This window comes from Tympanuchus pallidicinctus, unplaced genomic scaffold (genome assembly GCF_026119805.1).
Source record: "Tympanuchus pallidicinctus isolate F22 unplaced genomic scaffold, pur_lepc_1.0 scaffold4, whole genome shotgun sequence".
Lineage (NCBI taxonomy): Eukaryota > Metazoa > Chordata > Aves > Galliformes > Phasianidae > Tympanuchus > Tympanuchus pallidicinctus.
In genome coordinates this window covers 10,778,808-10,797,191 of record NW_026294758.1, presented here as the reverse complement: position 1 = coordinate 10,797,191, position 18,384 = coordinate 10,778,808, and the positions used below count along the sequence as shown (strand labels likewise).

The 18,384-nt window shown below is 41.1% G+C and overlaps 1 protein-coding gene across 1 annotated transcript in view; it reads left to right on the top strand.

Moving 5' to 3' along the window:
• The window catches only part of GRIN3A (glutamate ionotropic receptor NMDA type subunit 3A), a 68,088-nt gene extending 51,624 nt beyond the window's left edge, over positions 1-16,464 (top strand). Inside the window, exons 4-9 of the mRNA XM_052700872.1 lie at positions 679-824; positions 2,161-2,276; positions 4,152-4,303; positions 11,622-11,786; positions 12,508-12,581; positions 14,696-16,464. Coding sequence (XP_052556832.1) covers positions 679-824; positions 2,161-2,276; positions 4,152-4,303; positions 11,622-11,786; positions 12,508-12,581; positions 14,696-15,032 — 990 coding nt within the window. The 3' untranslated portion in view covers positions 15,033-16,464. The remainder of the gene's footprint in view (positions 1-678; positions 825-2,160; positions 2,277-4,151; positions 4,304-11,621; positions 11,787-12,507; positions 12,582-14,695) is intronic.
• Positions 16,465-18,384: the final 1,920 nt, after the last annotated feature.

Genomic DNA, 18,384 nt, shown 5'->3' with positions numbered 1-18,384 from the left:
TCTCTGAAATTTACGAACATCTAACCAATTCCAGACTTTAATACAGATGGTATTAAGCTGCTTGCCAGTTGTGAAAAGGATGCACAACTGTGTCTACGTTCTATACAAAAATTGTATGTATAACTGGCTGTACTGTGGGTGTTCTTCTCCTTTCAGCCAAGGAAGACTTAATGTCCACAACTATTCAGTCTCAGTTTCTCTGCAGAGAATGATAATAAAGACAGAAGTGGTCTGGGACTTGATTTCCCAGTTTCTAGAAATGAAAAGGTGGTGTTACCCTTCTGCAGAAGAGTAAACTTCATTCTTAAGGAGTCAATATTATTCCATAACAGACTCTGCTGTCTAACCAGAGCTTCAGGGAATGGGTCCTAGCATGTATGGAAGGTTGTCCTGATACTTGCTGAAACTTTGACTGACAAATTATACCACATTTAGATTGTGGGGCCCTAGGTGTCTCAAGGGAAATATATTTCATGGTGTGAAGAAAATCCTGAGTACATAAACAGGCTGATGAGTGATCTGGTAAGTCTGTGTGTACTTCAGTGAAATGACAAGCTGGCTGTAGGAAAAGATTTGATACAGGCCTATGAGCACTGAGAATTTCTGACAAACGTTCACAAATGAGACCAAGTTATCCTGTGTGAATGATGCTGCTAATCTGTCATTTCACCTCCTTAGCTCCATCACCCGTCCCAAGGGTTTCGCTTTGGAACTGTGCGAGAAAGCAGTGCGGAAGACTACGTGAGGCAAAGCTTTCCTGAGATGCACGAGTACATGCGGCGGTACAATGTCCCTGCAACCCCAGATGGAGTAGCATATCTAAAGTGAGCCTCTGCATGCAACAGCACATCTGGTCCATCGGCCAGAACACGCGGCAGTGAGGTGGTGATGAGCTTCCCACTTTCACTTCAGCAAGCATGTGGTCACCTACTACTTGGAGAGCACAGGAAGTGGTATATTGCGTTAACTGCTAGGCTGCCATCAAGCATAGGCAGTGTTTAAATTCTGGCAATGTTCTGTGCATGGGAGACCTTCACCAGGCAGTGATAAACGCTCAGAAAAAAACATTGCTGTCCAGGCAAAAGTTGAGAATGAAGATCCTTAGCATCTTCAGCATGCTAGTAGGAGAGTTTGTCAGGGAGAACCCTTAGAGTGTTTGTCATTAAAATGAATAAAAGTATTAGACATGTAAAAAGTAACTGAAACTTGCTTTAGGAAATCATAATGTCCTTATGTTTCAAAGACAGTTATGGCTATCAATCTGGAATCATACAATTGATTCTTTCTGCTAGGACACTGCAGAAGTGATGACACACCTGAAATACTGCATTTTACGCACAGAAGTTGCATAATGGATGGACTCAGGAATTTCCACCAGAAGTTGCTTCTTTTTTACGTATTTTTCCCAGAGCCATCCTAATGATAAAATACAGGCAGTCCTTTGCTTGAGTTAAGCTGGAATCATTCTATAAGATCAAAAAAGTAATGTAACTTTTAGAGAACTTAGGAGAACATCCTGACCCTTACAGAGACAAGGATGAAGATGGAAGGTGCAGCCCTTTGGTCACATGAAAGCAAGCAATGCAACTGTTCTTTTGTACCATCAGCTTTTGTAGGTGTGCTATTCACTAATTATTAGGTTAGTAAAATTGAATCCTCTGCGTTCACAAAGGCTTAGCACAGAGAAGAGCTGATCTGAGAGAAGGAAATTAATATACCACATGCTCAGGAGAAAGGAAGAGGAACACTTTTGTATGAGTTATCCTCTTGCATTTTTGCTCTAATGATCTCAATTTCGACATCACAAAGAAAACCAAGACAGCATAAGTGTATTAACAATTTTGTTCTTCTCTTCCAATAATGTGTGCTGCTTTTCAGCTGAGCCAAAGTCTGGCTTGTAGTCTTTTCCATTTTTCAGATCAGGTATTTCATGAGAGTGAAGTAAGCCCTAGCCCTGCTGCCCTGCTTTGGGTGCATAAAGGTTGTGTCTTTCATGCACAGTTCCCTCCTTCAAAATGTCTATCAGTTTAGCATTTAAAGTACAAGTTCCTGATTCCCTTTGCTATGCCTCTAGAGAACCAGACAGATAAATGTTCAGTGCGCACCTCTGAGTCTTGGACTGTGAAGTGTTTCTGTTTGTGACTTTGATGCTGAATGCAGGAATGACCCAGAGAAACTTGATGCCTTCATTATGGATAAAGCTCTCTTGGACTACGAAGTATCCATAGATGCCGACTGCAAGCTTCTAACTGTGGGAAAGCCCTTTGCCATTGAAGGTAATAATGAATTTTACAGCATGGTGCTTTATTTCACATATGTTGCATTTGCTATATTGTAATTTGGTATTCTGATTGAAACTGCTTATGCGAAACTGAGGACCCCTTTAAGCTAATGGGTAGCATTCTGAGTGACTAAGCAGAGCCAAGGCTTTGCCCTTTTTTGTGTATTTTTTGAGCTTTCAGATCACTCACACCATCTGTTGCCATACTCTGTATAGGAATTATTCAGTACTCATGTGATCTGTCTCCAGCAGGCAGGAAGCACAGCCCATCCCACTGCTCGCACTGAAATAAAGCTGCTCCTGAGATAAGGCTTGCTTCTCTAGGCTCGCTTTTCAGAATTCAGTGAAGTGTATTCAAAATGCCGTTCCACAATTTCACCATTCCCTTTCTAAAGGCCAGGTGGGATCCCTGCTGGATCTGTCACTAAGTGCATCCAAATTGCAGAGCCTTACTGGTCCTGCAGCCCTGCTGTATTCAGAGGGGCAGAGCAGAAGGCAGCATGGAAGCAAAGCTGGTCAGGAGCCACCTGCAGCATGAGCAAACACTTAGCACTGTTAATCTTCAGGAATCACTTTTGCAATAGATGGGCAGTGAAAGTGATTGAAGTTCCTCCTTCCCTCCCTCCCAGAGCAATTGATTTGGCTGGCTGTTCCCATTGCACATTAAAACAATCTCCTAAAGAACTGCTGCAGCTGAAGGAGGAAGGCAAAAGGAAGGAAGACTGGTGGAAGCCGAGAGATAAATTAATTTCAGCTACAAGCCAGCAGCTCAAGAGATTTTCTAGAATGTTTAATTTCACTCTGTCAGTGCTTCCTGTTTGAATTCGCACCAGAGACTTGAAAGCAATACGTTTTCTTCCTGTCTTTGTGTTACTGAGGAGGACAGATGCTCAGAGCCCAGGCTGTAGCAGGACGTGTGCGGAGCAGCATGTTCCACCATGCATGTGTAGTTATGTAAGTCTCAGGTCAGCTCTACTGAAGGAAACCACCAGCTTTCACAACTTTGAGTCAGTTACAGAAGGCAGAAAAAAAAGCAACCCTCAAATATACATTTTAAAAGAGCTGGTCTTTGATAGCACCCGACTGAGAAACAGTTAAAAGTGCCGAAAATGTATTAACGAGCCCTGGTTGTGCTTTCTCTGAAACCATTTCTTCACTGTTAGCAGATATATTCAGCTACAAATATAGGCACAATATACACCCTTCTCTAAAGCAGCAGGCCGTATTTATAGTTCCTGAACCCTGCTGCACTTAGTCTGAGTCCTGTACCAGCACCCTGAAGTGGCCAAACAACAAATAATAATTAAATTCTGTCCAGAGCAGAACAGCAATAAAGGAAAGCCCCAGCCCCTGGGGCTTAAATTTTGGTGAAAAGAATACAGACTACTCCCATGGGCATGTGTGCAGCTTCTCATCAAAAAATACACAGGAAGAAAAAATGCCACATCTGACACCACGGTCACATCTACTGCTCTAACAGTGTAAAGGTATACATAGTCATTTACTTGGCATTAAGGCTCCTCTGCAGTGTTAAAGCAATGTAAACCAGAAGAACCTATGGTAAAAGCAGTGTGAAGGCTGTGCTTCTGGACACGACAGATTTATTTATCTGTCTGTACTGACATCTTAGGTTTTTTGAATCTCCATTTTTACATACTACTTTTGTGACTGTAATCATTTTGAAGCTACATATCCTGTTTGTATTAAACTACTTGCACACGAAGAAGTCTCATCTCAGCATTTTCAGTCCATGGAAAGCATCCAGGTTTGAACACCAGCCTGCTCTGCCGTGCTGGCAGTTGATAGTATAAAACAATGCACTTCAGCAAAAAAAGCCAGTAAGAGAGATGACTGTTGTTTTTCCTTCCAGGATATGGCATTGGTCTTCCCCCCAACTCTCCACTCACCTCCAACATCTCCGAGCTGATAAGCCAGTACAAATCCCATGGCTTCATGGATGTTCTGCATGACAAGTGGTACAAAGTTGTTCCATGTGGGAAAAGAAGCTTTGCTGTCACAGAGGTAAATGATGAATGATGTGTGACCTAATTGAAAGTGCTGAGGTTGCGCCCAACTTGCCAATTACTTCTCTTCATTCTCCACATGACACAGACATAGAGATGGCATGCAGCTGCAGGGAAGCATTAAGCATTAGAAGCAGGAGGCGTTACTCTCAAAACCATTGAGGTCAGAGCACAAGGAAAACATCAGCAAGGCCGTGCTGCTATGTTAGGCTTGCAGAGCACGCGTCAGAGAGCACATCTGGGGACAAACAGGATATGTAATGTTGTGTTAGAAAATGTGATCTGCTTGCTGTACAACAGATCTGTCTGATTCCACTCCATTATGTGCATCACTGCTGCCATGGATTCTGGACCATCTCACTCTGCAGTGGTGGCTGCATACACAAATAATGACAGGAGTGAAAGAAGCAGAGAGAGCAGGAATTTAATACACCCCAAGTTACTGATGTAACCCTAGCCACTTCCTAGCATAGGTAGCAGGCTGTTATACCAAAAACAGTTCATAAAAGAAAAGGCCCACCAAAAGACAGTGCTGAGTACTGACAAGAACAAGAAGCAGTTCTCATATCGAAGTACAGTTACAGGAAATGGAAGCAAATCCTCATGGATTTACAGACTGGTATTAAATCAGAGGAGTTATGCCAGCTTGTGGCAGCTGAAGATATAGGCATTATTTATGAGAAAAAAGGCTGCTCTTATCGGAATAGCAGTTTTTCTCAAGTTCTCAAGACTGTCAAGTAAAAAAGATAAAGTACTGAGAAATCAAAAGATCCAGCATGCCTGCCGCTCAGAACATAGATTTTTAACTCAGAGGTGTTCCAAAAGACATCAGTTACGTGTTCTCACAAAGCACACGGCTAGAGTTTGTTGTCTCCTCTTCAGAGCAGGTTTAGCCGAGTATTAAACCAGCCCTCCTGTTGTCCAGGGATGTAGTAGCATGGCCAGTTTCTCCTGTAAAGGAAGTACAGGCTCCTGGAGCTCTGACTCCTGCTCTTCAGTGGTCATCTGAAAATCCAGTTTATTTTTATTCAACCTACTCAATTTTTTGTGATTGCTTCAATATACATAGACACACAAAAGTATAGTTAAATGTGCATTCACTGCTATTTTTGATCTGGGTTATCTAAAGATTATATGATCTAACAAGACAGTTGTTGGAGGAATTTGCTTTTAATGGAGCTTACAAATTTGTTCCTGACAAGCACTTCATTCAGTGGCCTTTTTTAATTCTGCACTTTAACACAGTCTTTTGAATTACATCGCATGAAAATTACCAGATGGTAATTATATTAATTACCCTAACTGTCTTAAAGCTGGAGAAACAGACTTACTTTGTTATTAATTCCCAGTGAAGCAATTAAATACTTTTATTAAGTGTTTGCATTTTAAAAGAGGGCAGAGAGGTCAAAAATTGGCCAGAAAACTATCTTTTGGAACAATCTAAAGTCAGAGCAAGGCAAAGCCCCATGTCTTCTGAATTAAAAGTGACCCTGCACTAAGTGTGAAAACGTAACATGAGCCTCTGTGGTTCAGAGGCTTTAACCACATTGGAAGGCAGCTTTACCATGTTATTGTCACTTACATCAGCATGTGGCACCTTTACCCAAAAGCCCAACTGCAGCAGCCCCAAAAGATGCTGTCAGAAGTTCCAGTTAAATGTGTCATGTGTGTTAAGTGCTTAAGATTCTATTAGTGAGAGCTTAACAGTCACACAGACAAAAGACATGAAGGGAATGCTCCGTGTCCAAGCCTGTATCTTTCCCTAGCTTCTTCCCTTCTAGATACCAACAAAGTCTCGAGATGATTCAGACTCCACCTTCCTCCACTGTGAACATTTTGATACATTTGCATCTTCTGCTTCCTTTCCTTGTTCTTCCCTTCCCTTCTTATACTAGTATTTGCACCAGGGAAATGCTGATCTATCCATCTCCTCTGATGCCAGACCCTAGAATTAGAACAGAATTTGTTACTTTCGTAATAAGAACAAGCTTTTTATTGCCCAGAAAGCAGTAGCTGGTAACCTTAACTGTTCCTACTGATGGCTGATCAGTAGCAATACCACATGAATACTCCTTATGTAAAATTGCAATGCTCTAGCTTCAAACATATTTCTTTGTGTGCCTCTACCTGGAGCACAGCATTGTGTGGAAGGATACACCTGGACCTAATAATTGTGGCATTTTCAGTTTACTTGTAATACATTTAGACATTCGTCAGTCTGCTGTTCCTCTCCCATTGCCATGTCAGCATGAATCATAGAACAGCTAGTCAAGAAAAGGATGAACCAAGGTGGGACTGTAAATTCCTTCTTCCTATGGAACTTTTGGGAACTGGCAGCTTTGCAGCTTCCTGCTCATGGGAGTGGAACAGCTTGAGCACTGAGCAGTTGTTACCACAGGCAGTGAATAACCTGAACAGGAAAGCTGCACATCAGTTAGCAGTGGTATTTACTGTTAGGACCAATTAGCAGTGATCAAGGTAGAGTGCTCAGAAGGTGAGTTGGCACTGAGAGGTTTCTCAGGAAAGTATGAAAGAGAACGGCCAGGGGATGGTCAGCTGCTGGAGGCAGCTAGCTATATATACAGACTTCTTAATAGCTCTTATGGGACATTTTCAAAAATGTTATTATTTAAATTTTAACTTCCATTTAATTGGAAAGGTTGATTATTCTGAAGCTCTGGAGCTTAAAGACTGACTGGCACATGGACTGGCAATTCAGTCCTAACAAATAATAGAAGGAACAAAAAGTCACACTATCCTCTATTGCATGCAGTGACAGCATGGTCCCTTCATCCTTTCTCATCAGTGGTGGAATCCACCAATGGCTGTTCTCTGGAATCTTGGAAGAAATTGCCAAAACTTGGTTTGCTGTGTCTGGTGCCCACACTGGTGATCCTTGGCCTCAGTATTGCACAGGATACATCATCAGACAGTGCCTTGTTCATCCTGCCGTAATTTTATCCCATTGTCATCTGGCAATCAGTCTTTGTGCTCTAAGTTTGACCAGTGTCCTCAAGGATTCCATTTTGTTGTCACTTTACAACAGCCGGGTTTCTCCCCGTCTCCCTGAAGCTCTGGTGCACTTGTCACTGGTGCACTGCAAATGTCAGTGAGGCCCCCCACAAGAAGAAAAGCAGTGCTTGTGTTTATTTGGCTAATCAAGAAAAGCCTCCATCAGTCACATGTGGTTATATCAGTCCATGTAAAACTATACAAAGAGTAGGAACAAAGTTACTGCTGTCAGGATTTCCTCAGCCTGCACATATACTGTGTGGGAGGAGAGCTGGCCCTTGCTCACTGCAGGACTGGAAACTTGACAAAGGTTGTCATAAAACCACAGACACTACATTGCAAAGGGTTTTTATCTTTGTGGGATGATCTAATGATGTCTGCACATGCTCAAGGAAGAAAAGTACTTTCCACATGGTCCTTGGGAAACAAGTATGTGAGCACTGAGTCGTGCAGCACAGTATGGAAAAGTGTTTTTGAGCTCCTTAGAAAATGAATATCAGATTTAGATTCACCTGTCCAAATGGAGAAAAGAGTTGTGTATGTTAGGAGGCAGAATTATTACTCCCAATTCGTCAGCCTGTAATGTCACAGAAACAGACAGCCCAGTGCCTAATTCTGATGGTATTTGTGTTGTTGTTCTTCCTACTGCTGACAGGAGTTGAGTAATGTATGAGTTAAATGAAAAGGATTGATTACAGAAGAGAGTTTTATGCAGTTCTGTGCAGAACTTTTCTCAAGAGGGGAAAGGAACTTGTAATGTGAGACGAAGTTATTTACAGTATCTTAAAATTTGACACTTGATACCCTGAAGCTATAGTCACCAGTCTTTGCCATGGACAATCCTCTAAAGAGATTAAATATATATTACATCAATGCTGCCACTTCTTTGAAAGCACACAAAGCCATAAGAATAATAAATGAATAAAGAATGAATGAATGGACGAATGGACGGATGGGTGAATGCCTGTCTGCAGCTGCAAGAAATGCTACAATGTGGGGACAGGACAGTTTTTAATACTGTCTGCTTACCTAAATATAAGCATCAGTGTCAGCAGGATTTTGGAAATCTACAGAGGTGCCTGAATGTCTTTAAAAATCTGCTCTTTATATCCATTTATTCCTAGTAAAGCTGGAATTAATTCTTTCTTCAGAGGAATTTTACAAAGGTGCTGTAAAATCTAACTGCCTGATCTCACTAAAGCTTTCTAAAATCTTTGAGGGAAAAACACTATCAAAAAGAGTAGCTTATTTTACTATTATAGCTAATACAAACCTAACATCTCTACTTAGTGTTGTGTTCAGCACTGTATAGCATTAATGGCTGTGCTGTGCTGTCAACCTGCAGGGAGTCTACAGTGATATTTAGAAGCTTTTAACTAGTCAAACCTCTAGACCTCAAATTATTTGACGGCCTATTCACTGCTCTCAGTACAACGAAGGAGAGAAGATTGTTGTCTCTTGTAACGGGGGTAAAGCAGGAGTTTTGCACATTAAATCCAGTAATGAAACACTGTGTGCTGTTTTTGCATGCTTTCCCCTACAAGCAGAAGACAAGTATTGAGCTTTCTGCATCACCTCCCTTCTCCTCAGTGCCCAACGAAAAAAGGAAACAACTCTGAAGAGGCAGCACAGACTGTTTAGGTAGCAATTGGAGATGTGGGTCAGTGAATAAGAAATGTGTCTCTGAGGATATGTAAAAAGGCAGATACCTTCACAACCATTCTTGTATTTGTTGGTTTGCACAAATTGCCAGTTTCCCCATTTGTAAGCAGCAGATGACTTAGAGGCTGTTGCCAGTGTGTCCTCACCGCCCATCACATGCAATTATCACAGGACTGCCTTTAGTTGCTTATTGCTTCAGAGCCACCACACAGGCATAATTGAGTTGTTTCTGAAAGACAGGGAGCTACCTCCTCAATGTATGGTTACAAACATGGAGGGAGAACTGTTCTTTCACCTTCGGTTAATAGAGAATACGGCACATTATGAGCTTTTATTGTTAAAAAGTTCTGCAGAATAGAAAGTATTTGCTGTTTTTATGTTGTCAGCAAAGGACTAGGCACCTGACCCCTTCAGCAGAGAGGAATGCAATCATATACAGAGAATGCAGTCAATTGCTGCTCTTTCCAAATATAATCTATATACACCACAAATGTAAAAGAACTACACAGAGAAGTATTGGAGCTTGCTGCTTTCATACTGATCAGCATGATGCTATGAAAAGGAGGGATTCTTTAACATATGTGTGCTTCTTGAATAACTGTGAAGAGCTGATAAATTGCCTTGTTACAAGGGTATGTAAGTCTGCTGACTTCAGTGTAGATCCTCACTCAGACTGTCAGGCACACTGTGTTATTTCTCCTCTAACTCTTTGCATGCGATTTATTCTCAAGATTTCCCTCTGATGTTTATCAGGCAGCTCTTTCAGAGTGTTATCTTTTTTATTGCTAGATGAAATACTATTGAAGCCTTGTTTCAGCACTGCCCTTCCCAGTGAAAGATGTCTTGTTTGGGACAATTTCAGAAGCTATCCATTACAAGTGAAAAACACATCTGGGATGCCAGGGTTGGAATTTCTTTCTCCTGTTTCCAAGGAAGGGAGAAAACTATTCTGCAGAGCTGACAGGACAGTGAGTCAGAACCTCATCAGCATAAATCAGCACACTTTACTGTAGACAACAGAGTTGTTTTTTATGTGAAGAGCTGGCCAACTGTTCTTTTTGCAGCTAGTGCTATAATGGCATCAATCACCAAGCTCAAGCTGGAGGAGATGTCTAAGGTGTGCAGGAATCCCCACTGCAGTTGCCATGGTCTATTGCCAGAGCAGCATAGAAGTGTTCATACTACTGAAGCTCTGTTCTTGTTAAAGAAATGTGTTACACTGCTTCCTTTCGTTGTGTTCTAAAGAACAGAAACCAAGCATAGAAACCAGAAGAGAGAAATAATGCTGTCAGAAACTCAGAAAAAAAAAAAAAAAGATTGCAGAGCCTTCAATTTCAGTGAATTCATCACAAATTAGCTCTTTAGCTTAAAATAACCTCTTAACAAGATTTATCAAAAATTGTGATTTATCACAGGTTGGATATCAGGAACAATTTCTTTTTGTGGTGATGCATTGAAATGGCAGTGGAGTCACCATCCCTGCAGGTGTTCAAGAAACATGGAGGTCGAGCACTGAGGGACATGGTTATTGGGCATGGTGGGGATGGGTTGTGGTTGGACTTGGTGATCTGAGAGGATTTTACCGACCTTAATGATCCAATAATTCTGTGATCTAACTTTGAACTAAATCCAGTTTATTTTCTAGATTGCACAATTGTTGTGCTAACAAAGCACAGTCCCTGTGCTCACCACACAAACAACAAACTCAACAGGTCAATTATTCAAGGTGTGACAGCATCATCCAGGTGGCATGTCCTGGCATATAGTCCTACTACCCATGCAATTTTTACCAAGAAGGCAAATAAAGTTCTTCAAAAGAAAGACAAGGGTAAAATTTGTATTCTTGGAAATATTTCCCAAGTATTATTTGGGCAGTAATTATTAGGTAGAGTTTTTAAGTTGTTGATAAATTCATAAGTGGGTTATGGTGGCATGAAAATAAAAGTACATGATACTCATGCCTGACCCACACATTGCAGTTCAGGTGTTTCTGGTATAAATGCTGCTGTACATGATTCCACAGACTTCAAACACGATTGAAGACAAGAAGAGATCCAAATTAATTAAAGACTTCCTACTCTACATGAAAAGGGTGGATCAGGGGAAGTCAAGGTGAGGGCGCCTCTGTTTTTCATAACACAGTTACATTAATGTAACAACTGGAGAGATGCTGTGTTTATGCTACTACTTCAAAACATTTTTTCCATGATCTTCCATCAAGGGCAGAGCATGAAAAAGGCAGTTAGTGTTCGGTTCTCAGAAAATAGGAATAGTCTTAGCTCACTGCTGATGAAAGATTTGCTCTACAGTTCATTGACTGTATTCCTCGAAGCAGTATTTGCTTTCACAAAAGCAAGTGCAAAGACACCGTAAGTACTGGATTCTCTGATGTTCAGCACTTCATCTCATTAGCAAGACAGCAGAGTGATGACTCTCTGTATGGCCCGAATCTCACTCCCATTTGCTGTGACATAGCACCAAGTTCTCAAGTAGCCATGCTGCACAGAAAGGCTTTGTTGTGACCAGGATCCAGACTGCTGCGTATCCGCTCAGACCACATTTCCAAATAAGAAAATATAACTGTCTGTTAAAATAAGCCAGCAGCTTTCTTCATTAACTTCCCCTTTTGATTTTATTCACAGACACTGCAAATGGGCATCAAGCATTTTTCTGGGCTCTTTGTGATGTTGTGCATTGGGTTTGTTCTATCCATTCTTACTACCATTGGGGAGCACATAGTGTACAGACTGGTGCTACCACGATTCAAGAAGAAATCCAAGATGAAGTACTGGCTCCATACAAGCCAGGTAAGAATTCAGCAGTGACCCAATAAAAGTCATGCTGGAAAAGAGCAATGTATAAAAGGTTGTAAGAAGAGCAGTGATGAATGACATCGGAAGGATGGCAGCAGCTACTGGAATTTGAAGAGGCTCACTTAAGGGTGAAAGCAGAAGTATATAGGAGTTGCTAGAATTATTCGTAATTCACAGAATTCTCCATTTGCCCTTTTAACCTTACATTTTTTGGACACCCAAAACAATACTGTTATCCTAGTCTGAAAGATTTTATCTTACTACAGCAGGTCCCAAATTTTGATGTGTGCAGGAGGTGCTGGCTAGTTTATGCCATTATTCTAAGGAATATAATAGAAGAAAATTGCTCTAGGTGTTTGCTGTAAAGGAAGAGGTTACGTTGCAGAAAAAGGCAAAATAAGACTTTCTATTGTTTTCAAGCAGTACAGTGAAAAGAGCTTCTTTAGAAAATAACACCGTTTCCTAAGACTTTTCTTCAGAATAATTATAACTCCAAGGATTGTTTGCCAACTATCTATCCACCTTTCAGAGTAACCTTTCTCAGGAAACCATGGGAAAAATAGATTGTTGTAATGACAAAGCACAGACATTGCTTGTATCCTTGAAAATGCAAAATAATTTATGCTTAAGTCCATCACACAAAGCCCAAATTGCTTATGTATTTATGGAGCTATTTTTAATCTTGCTTTTAGTAATTTATTTCTTTTCCCTCTAGAGATTACATCGTGCCCTGAACAGTTCATTTATTGAGGACAAACGCCAGACTAAAACAAAACGAGCAGAAAAGAGGTAGGAATTTTTGAATGCCTTTAAAACAAACTATAGAAATTACTGTGATATGAAGTATTCTCTGCCAGAATGTCTATTTATGGATCTAATACACATCAGATATAAGAACAACAACAACAAATAGAAATGACGACATGACAAAGGAGTGAAGCAAAAATGAGCTGTTTCCAACAAAAAACATTAAATCTAGAAATCTTGTTCTTTCGCGATTTCCTTAATAGAATAAAAGCACTCCATTCAGAGCACAGGCTTTTCAGATTTTTAGGTCTGTTGCTGTTGGTTTTCTTCAGATAAGAACCAGGAGATGAACATGCCCTGTGCAATAGCTTCACAGTGAATGCCAGATCAAGTGGTACATGTGTTTAAAAAACTTTCAACTTTATTATTTTTCAGAATAAGTACTAAAAAATCCTGAAAAAATGCAGTCCTTTCGAAAGCCTTTGTCTTAACTCTTGTTACTGAAAAAGTAGGTGACAGACTTGCCTTGTGTTCGTAGCTTGTGTGCTGTGAAGAGCAGACAATTTGACTTACCTATTGCAATAAGGACCACAAGGCATTCTCTTAAAACTAAACATTTGCCCAGTAACTCAAAGCTATCGCTGCACTTTTTAAAGACACTGGCATCAGTAATTGGTTTTCTGCAGATGGGTAGAGACAGAATCCAGAAAAGAAAAGTCTTCCTGGCTGCTGCTGTGTGTTTGGCATGACTGAAACGCCACATAACGTCACTCTGGCCAGAACACATAAATGTACATTTTGTTCAGTTCGTTACTGCAGTGCCAGTGTCAGCAGATATAAGAAGAAGCATGTACAAGCTTCTAGACTGAACTAGATCGTCTGTTTGTATCTTTGATGATTAAAAAAATGACGGGCTAAACTATTTGCCACATACTGAGCAGTGCAGAAATTTTGCAGGTGATGTCCAAAAGCCCTACAGAGAACAGCTCTGAGAAAGAATTGCACAAGTATTCTTTCATCATTCAGACTGAGCACGTGCTGCTGCCCCAGAAATTCTGCTGGCACAGCACCCAGCCCATGTGTGTTTCTGCATAGTAGTCTGAGTGTGGTCTGAGCTGCCATTTGCACAGAATTGTGGTGAGTTTAGCTCAAAACACCTAACACACTTAACTAAACACCTACTACACTAATGTGTAGTAGCTTGTAATCAACACTTACACAGCAAGATGCAACCCAGAGGTTTCAGATCAATTGCATTATTACACTTTATATTGCTCCTGCTGAGGATTGTGTAGTTACTACAAGCAGCAAGATACAGAAAAGAAGTGGAAAAAAATTGTATTATGGGACTTAAGAGGGTAACTACTCAGAGGGGAAACTACTCAGGTTGCAACTCTTTCCAGAACTCCTTAAAGTCTGTTCTGAGAGAGAACTTGTCAGCCTCAGTAGCTGAACTCTAAAGGTTTTCATTTGCTTGTTGATAGCCAAGTGCTAATTTTGGTTTGGGGCCTTTGTCAGAACCAGCTTCCCAGACCAGCCAGCCATAAGCAGCAGGAGCTATGGCAGTAACTAATGCTTTATCAAAGAGCTTCAATTTGTGAAAGAAAAATACATCAGAAATAACAGTGATAATAACTCACACTGGGAAGCTCATGTTGCTGTGCTGCAAGGTTATTAAGCCAGGTCCATTCCTTCAAAGCACAAGGAGCTTTCAACGAGAAATCAACATGTTTTCCCCTTTGTCTCTGCACACCAACTCGAGGCACCCCCTTCCCCTCCATGAGAACAAATTACAGCACCTTAATGGTGTAACAAACTTTGGATATTGCATCCACGAAGGTTTCGGAGAGCTCTGGAGGCAGGCTTAAGTCTTCCTATGCTGGAGCTGAGAGTACTGCAATTCAACAACGAAAAAAAAAAAAAAATGTTGGGGGAACTTGAATTTTAGGATTCAAGTCTCAGCTGCAGTTTACCATAAGCATTTGGCTATTTGTGTTCATAAATTGTGCTTTCGAGTAATAATAATTAAAGAAATAATACATACAATTGATAACAGAAGCATCATATTTCTCCAGTGGGATGGATCACAGGGAAGAGATGCATACACATAAGAGGAGGCTCTGATTTTGTACTAACTCTCACACTTCTCTGTTCAGGTCCCACGTAGGGAACAGCCAGCATGCTGTGTGGAATACAGCCAACACAGGCAACTGTCACCGGAAAAAGTACATCTGCACTGACGAAGGACAAAACGAGGTGACAGTCCGACAGCACCAAGACATTCCTCTGCCACAGGTGAGGAGGGAGACTCTGGCTTCTTTAACGACCAACGGAAAAGCAGAGTCCCTCAGTATTGCTAGGACGTCAGTGATGCAAGAGCTCACGGAGCTGGAGAAGCAGATCCAAATTATCAAGCAAGAGCTGCAACTCGCCATGGACCGGAAATCAGAGCTGGAAGAATATCAGAGGACAAACAGGACTGCAGAGCCCTAGGCCAGCACACTTGGCCCCTTTCCCCTGTCCTTCCTTATTCCCCTTCTCTGTAAAATTTGTAACTCGCTTTTGTAATGCCAGAAAGAGGCATGAAAATAAAGCAGGCAATATGCTCTTCATGAGAGCAGAGTTGCAGCAGCCCACAGCCACTGCCACCATCCTGAGTCCTCCTCCTTTCATAGCAAGTTTCCCGTTCTCGTGGCCAACACCTGCCCTTCCCAAGGGACTAGAGAAACAAAAAGTGTCTGAAAAGCAAGAGTCCCTGATTCCTTCACTTGTCACTACAGTGAAGTTTCCTCTCTTTTAGCCCTTTCTGTGCATTAATTCAAAAGGAAACAAAAAAAGAAAAAAAAAAAAAAAGAAAAAAATGAAAAGAGAAAAAAAAAACAGAAGGAAATCTAAACTGCTCATTGGAAGCATGTCCCTTGTTCATATGTTTTTGTTGTGGTACCTATGGGTTTAGTCTCTGTTTATGCTAAGGCTCCTTATGGTTGCCTCATTACACCAGGTGCTAGTTCTGTGTTGGCAACCCGTTCCCTCCTGGCACAGGCTGTGGTTCACGAGACATATTCTTGGTGGTAGTCCCAGTACGCAGCGTTCCCTTAGCTCCTCAGCACAAACGCAGACATGGCTGTTCTGTGACTGTAAGAAAGAAACTTCACCAGCTTAAAAATAACTGCATAAACCAAACCGTCACCTCTGTCTGTGTCTGAGCCCAGGTTCACTTTGCACGTCCACACAGAGAGAAGCCATGCAAACAGCTGCACTGGCGAGTGTGAGGGATTGGGTTCACAGTGGCACAGGGTAAGGATGAGAGGAAGGGAGGGGGTAGCTGTGCTGCAGACCGCTACCTGTGCCCTCTGCTGAAGGTTTACCACTGTGAAACCACTCCCTTAATATTCTCTGTCTACAGCAGACATTAAGGTTCTTCCTTACAGTCAAAATGACATAAAGGGGATTTATTCTGACACCAAACTCCCACCCAAGTAGGAGGGAGGTTGGCACCAAAGCGTCCTTGTGGACCAGGACTCACAGTAATGGAAAACGAGATTTGCTGTTTCAAAGACAATGTACTGAGTGGAGCTCCCTCCCACCTGAATGATAAGTAAAGGGGAAGGAAGGGTAAGCTGTTCAGCATTTGAATAAATAATACATCAATCCAAATGACTGTGTTATGTATACAGGATTTCTGTGAACTGTTAATCACTTCCCAACACATCGTGTGTTGCAGAGAAAAAGAATGCCTTAACATTGTCAGAATTATCAGTTCTATCCAAGATATGTCACTGAGGTCATCTTTTCCCTCTTTGTATCTCCAGCCAACCGTGTGAATGTTGCCAAGGGTGATGTTCTCAGTAGGCATGGTTAAAGGCTACAGCTAGATCTGAAACTGCATTCTAGGGTTTGAATAAAGCATACTACCTTTCTGCACCTTTAACATTTGAAAAGCAGTTGTTAATGAAAGCTCTATATGGACAACTAAAAGCTGGCAGCAGCAACGTGCACAGCAGTTAGCCTCATCAAAACAAGTTCATCCCTGCTCAGTCTTTGCCTTCTGCTTTTGAGAATTAAGTCTGGCTGCTTCCTTCAGTGCAGCCAGTTTCTCAGAAAATTGTGGATTTGAACAGAAAACAGCAAAATGGGGCAGGGGACCTGCACCACCAGAGAGTCTGAAAGACTCAGGTGCCTTGTCTTCCCTGCTCCTAACAAAATATATGACTGGTCAAGTCACATTGTATTTATTGCCTTTCCTTAGCTTTACTCACCTGACTCATTTAGATTCTCAGCTAATTTGGAAGAGCTTTTTATGTGAATAGCACCCAGTCTCTTCCAATCTCTAACATAATTTGGTTAGAACAGAAAAACACTTTAAAAAAAAATTTATTATTAGACAAATAGAAGGAAATAAGTATTTTAAGCCAATTCCAACCTTAACAACAGGTTTTTCTACTTCTGTATCTCTGCATGTGTGAGTTCAGGAAAAGACCATCAAATTCAGTTTTAAAAAAGGTGAAACTAAAAAAGCTAATAAGCTAATACCATCTTAAACAAAAATGTACATGTTCTGTTTCAAAGTTCCAACCCAAACATCTAATCTTTCAAAAAATTACTCTTCCTTTAAAGACAGAAGTGTGAGTGAAGAAATGTCAGCCACCTAATAATGGTAAACAAAAATCTCTTTCTGGTGGGTGCCCAATTGGCTATCCTATGGCAAACACGGAATAGGGATTATTGCAAATTATTGCAGTAGTAACCAGAGGCCTTTAGGGAAGGCTCAAAGTTCTCACTGCACATCAGAGACATGCTTTGGCTACAGACAGCACTAAGTATTTCCTCTAAACAAAAATGTTCTGTAGCATTATCAAAATGGTTTGGAACAGTCAGTCACTCACTCAAAGCTGAAAGCTTCCTTACAATTCAAGGTGAAATTAAGGTACGTGGATTCCCTCTTATCAAAAAGTTAACCTGAGTTGCACACACGAAAAGGAAACACTTTAAGGTTCTTGCAACTTTTCACCAGACTATAAATGTATACAGGGAAGAATGTGTTAAAAAAAATACAAGGTAGAAGGATTCAGAGAACATCAGATCTTCCATATCTTATCATTTGTCCAGTCTTGAGTCTTGCCAACTCTACCAAGAGAAGAAACCAGGAATAAAAACAAAATAACAACAAAAAAGGATTTTTTCCAGTCAGGTCTATAGTTCCAGAACCACATTAATGGCCTTGTTGCGCCAGGATAAGTTTAGGTTGGATATCAGGAAACACTTCTTTATAGAAAAGGTTGTTAAGCACTGGAATAGGCTCCCCAGGGAGGTGGTTGAGTCATCATTCCTACATGTGTTAAAAAACTATTTGGATATGGTGCTCAGCAACATGATTTAGTAGTATGGTTAGGTCATGGATGGACTCCATAATGTTTGGGGTCTTTTGCAACCTGAGTGATTCAGTGATTCTGTAATCTATTCAGAGAGGGAGAAGAATCCAGCCTGATTCTGCCTGGAAGTTTGGAGATTGCCATGTGAAAAGGCTGCAGAGATCTGTCCTGCCTATATATTTTTTGGGTCCAAGGTAAATTCTTCCCTCTTAAGATCATGGCAGATTGTCTTCCTCAGGGGCTTCATTCTGTTTGGATTCTACAAAACCCTATGCACATTTATAAAGGCAACAGAAAGAAGCCAAAAAAGGCATTACTTACCAGATGGTGGTCAGCAGATTGGAATCGGAGTGCTACCCTTAGAACCAGCTTCATTTTAAAGAAAAGGTGGGCAAGAGTTTATAGGACAGTTCACACGCTTTTTGAGCTTCACTACCTCACAAGCAGGGCATAACCTGAATTCACAGATTTGA